This window comes from Myotis davidii, unplaced genomic scaffold, assembly GCF_000327345.1.
Source record: "Myotis davidii unplaced genomic scaffold, ASM32734v1 scaffold2100, whole genome shotgun sequence".
NCBI lineage: Eukaryota > Metazoa > Chordata > Mammalia > Chiroptera > Vespertilionidae > Myotis > Myotis davidii.
In genome coordinates this window covers 351,084-354,633 of record NW_006292458.1, presented here as the reverse complement: position 1 = coordinate 354,633, position 3,550 = coordinate 351,084, and the positions used below count along the sequence as shown (strand labels likewise).

Genomic DNA, 3,550 nt, shown 5'->3' with positions numbered 1-3,550 from the left:
GACGCGTGCATCGCAAACTCCCCTCCGGCTTGCAAGGGAGCGGCCTTCCTTGGTTTGCAACAACGCCGCCGCCCCAGTTTGCAAATTGCAAACTCCGCCAAAGCCAGCTCCGGCTTGCAGAGGGAGAGCTGCAGCGGGAAGATGGGGCTGCAAAACAATTTCGGACGGAAAGGCCTTGGGAGGGACTGGCGGAGCCAGGCCTGGATTTCCCCCCATCCTTGGATTCCCGGCTTGCTGACCCCTCCCCCCCGCGCCCCAGGCTCCGCTCTTGCAAAGGTGGGAAGGAAAGGAGAATTAGAACGTAGATCTGGGGGGCGCGCCCCCCTCCCAGGTCCCATTGTTCCGGGACTGCTCGAGGCCGCGCCACTCGGGCCCCAACCCCCCCGAAATTCCGCGCGCAGAGTGGGCACGGGGCCCCGCCCCCTTCCTAAGCTGGGGTTCCGCGTGTGTAAGAGGAGGGGGGGCTCCTGGTGTCTGAGACACGCCCCCTTTCACTCCCCACCCCCAAAGGCAGGGAATCCTGTTGGATGGCGAGGAGTGGAGTATTTGACCTCTTTGAGTCTGGGCCGTGGATGGGGGCCATTATCGCATGGGAAGAGTCCGGTGTGCGGTTGTGTGTGTTGGTGTGTGTGAGCGTGGACCCTGTGCGTGCGTCGCCGGCGGTCTGTGGGCCTTCGCATCTGCCCCTTACCTACTGTTTATTTGTGTTGCGCCCTCACTCTTCACCTGCCCCGAACCACCTCCCTCCCCCACACACCTGGGGTGCCCAGCCTGGCTGGGCATGACCACACGTGTGTTCCATGTGGGACTCTTCCCCCTGCATCCTCCCCCCGCCCCCCATCCGTGAGTTGAATACTCTTCTGCACACATACTTGGCTTTGCATGGTTCCATGCATTTGAACCTCAACCCCAGGGGCTGGGCGGTGCTCGTGGTCGTACTTGAACCTGGTACTTTATTGCCCCCTCCTCATCCCGCATCCCTCCCGTTTGGGGAACAGTCTGCCTCCTACTCCTGACTGGCTTTGCACCACCACCCCTGGCGGTTCAGGGCCTGTGTGTTCCCACGTGTCTGCAGGAGAGGGGGTGTCTGTGCCTAGCTCTGGGGTCGGCCCCAGGGTTTTGTGTCACCAGCGGGGTGGGGGCCCCTTGTGTGGCCCCTACATTTGCAACTCGAGGCGCTTTCTCTGACTTCACCCTCTCAGTGTTTGTCTCAACCTGGTGCATGTCTGTTGTTTGTAAACGTGAGACTAGATGGGCTCTATTTCCTGGGACTCGGGGCTCTCTACTGCTGCTGGGGCTCGAGTGGGGACCATTTCTATGGCTCTTTAGCCCGGCACCCCGATTCCCTTGTCTTCTTTCCTTTAGGGCCCAAGGTTCCTTAAAATACCCCCTCCCCCCCAGTTCAGCTGGAAGATTTCCCCCAACTCACCGAGGGATTTGTCTCCCAAGTCCCTTCTCTGAGGGCAGCTTAGGAGGATACCCTAACATCTCCCCCTTTCCCCCCCCAGCTTGGTCTATGGCAGCTCCAGGACCTCGCACCCCGAGACGGACATCTTACACCGCCAGGCCTACGGGGCCCCCCACCCACTGCAAAGCTATGCCACCAACCACCACCCTGCAGGTACGGGGGGGCGAGGGGCCCCCATCCCGCCCCGACTAGGCCGCCCCTCCCTCCGAGGCAGTTGATTGGCTAGTGAAAGTTCCGCCCCTCCTAATTGGCCTTGCCCCTGCCTCCTGGCCCGCCCATGTCTGTCCTTGCTCTGATTGGCTGACCTGGAGCTGCTTCATTTCACGCCGGGATTCGTCTGCCTCTGTTTCTGGCCCCGCCTCTTTCCTTCCGATCGGTCCCATCCCCGCAGCCCCCAGATCCCACCTTCTCTTCCAGGCTTTTCCTTGTCTCCAGCCCAGCCAATCGCTTCCTTCTGGCCTTGCCCGCTCTCGTGGCTCCTGGGTTTTCTGAACTCTTTTCCTTTTGATTGCTATTCTTCCTGATTGGCAGGGGTCCTTTGGACTGCCCCCTCTCCCCCTTAGATTTGCCCCTACCTTATTCTTCCCCCAGTGGCTCTGCCTCGCAGCGGTTCTCAACCTTCCTACCGCCGCGACCCTTTAAATACCGTTCCTCATGTTGTGGTGACCCCCAACCACAACGTTATTTTCGTTGCTACTTCATCACTGTAATGTTGCTACTGTTATGAATCGGCATGTAAATATCTGATACGCTATATGGGTTTTCCCATGGTCGCGACCCACCGGTTGAGAACCGCTACTGACTGACTAAGGCTTCTGATTGGCCCCTTCCCTTTGGTCCTACTGCCCTCCTTCCCCGATGGACCAGCGATGAGACTGTGTGGCCCAGTGATGGCAAACCTTTTGAGCTCGGCGTGTCAGCTTTTTGAAAAACCTTAACTCTGGTGCCATGTCGCGTTTAGAATTTTTTGGATCTTTGCAACCATAGTAAAACAAAGATGTATATTTTTGATATTTATTTTATATATTTAAATGCCATATAACAAAGAAAAATCAACCCCCCAAAAAATGAGTTCGCGTGTCACCTCTGACACGCGTGTCGTAGGTTCGCCATCACTGGTGTAGTCCAATTTGATCGTGACCTTCCCGGTTGCCTCCTTTTTTCCTTCCCATATCTGTCTTTCCAGATCCCCTCTCTTCGATTCAACCCCTTTCGATTTGTTCTCTAGTTCTACTCAGTGGCTCCCGTCAGGCCATTCCTTGTCCTTGCTGGAATTGCCCAGATACTTTGGCCTCACCCCCTGCCCTTCAGCGCTCCCTTCCTTCACTTCCGGATTTTTTCTGTTCCTTTGCCTACCTTTCTCTTCTTGGACTCCCTGCCCTTATGATTGCATTGTACCCCATCTGCTTAGGGTCTCCTGAGCTTGTCCCTGCCGGTTTTCTCCCCCTTTCCTTCCCTCCAGTCCCTTTCCCTGACCCAACTTGCCTTTGACCTCTTCCCTTTCGACCCTGCCCTGTCCCCTCCCTAGCTGACTCTGTCCCCTGTTCCTGGTCAGGCCTCTCTGGACTCTTTGACACTGGCCTCCACCACGCAGGCTCAGCAGGGCCCGACGCCTCCGTCATGAACCTCATCTCGGCCCTGGAGTCCCGGGGCCCCCAGCCAGGCCCCTCTGCCTCCTCTCTCCTCTCCCAGTTCCGCAGCCCTTCCTGGCAAACAGGTAAGCCCGTTGCCAACTCACGAGGGCCAGGGTGGGGCCGGCTTGTGGTCCACCCTGACCTATGGTCTCCTCCGTCATCCCCAGCCATGCATACTCCAGGCCCCACGGAGCTCTTCATCTCGGGCGCCCTGCCGGGTTCCAGCACCTTTCCGTCCTCCTCTGCCCTGTCGGCCTACCAGCACCCGGCTTCCTTCGGCAGCCGCCCCTTCCCGGTGCCCTCGTCCCTCAGCCTCCAGGACCCCCCATTCAGTCCCCCGGCTAACGGGCTCCTGTCCCCTCATGACGTGCTGCACCTGAAGCCCTCGCAGGCGCCCACGGTGCCCTCCTCGCTAGGCTTTGAGCGCCTGGCGGGGGGTGGTGTCTTG

At 58.8% G+C, this 3,550-nt stretch overlaps 1 protein-coding gene across 1 annotated transcript in view; it reads left to right on the top strand.

The window, feature by feature from the left end:
- Nucleotides 1-781: 781 nt before the first annotated feature.
- The window catches only part of PRR12 (proline rich 12), a 44,225-nt gene continuing 41,456 nt past the window's right edge, over nucleotides 782-3,550 (top strand). The window contains 4 exon segments of the mRNA XM_015565449.1: nucleotides 782-843; nucleotides 1,509-1,621; nucleotides 3,024-3,185; nucleotides 3,270-3,548. Coding sequence (XP_015420935.1) covers nucleotides 782-843; nucleotides 1,509-1,621; nucleotides 3,024-3,185; nucleotides 3,270-3,548 — 616 coding nt within the window.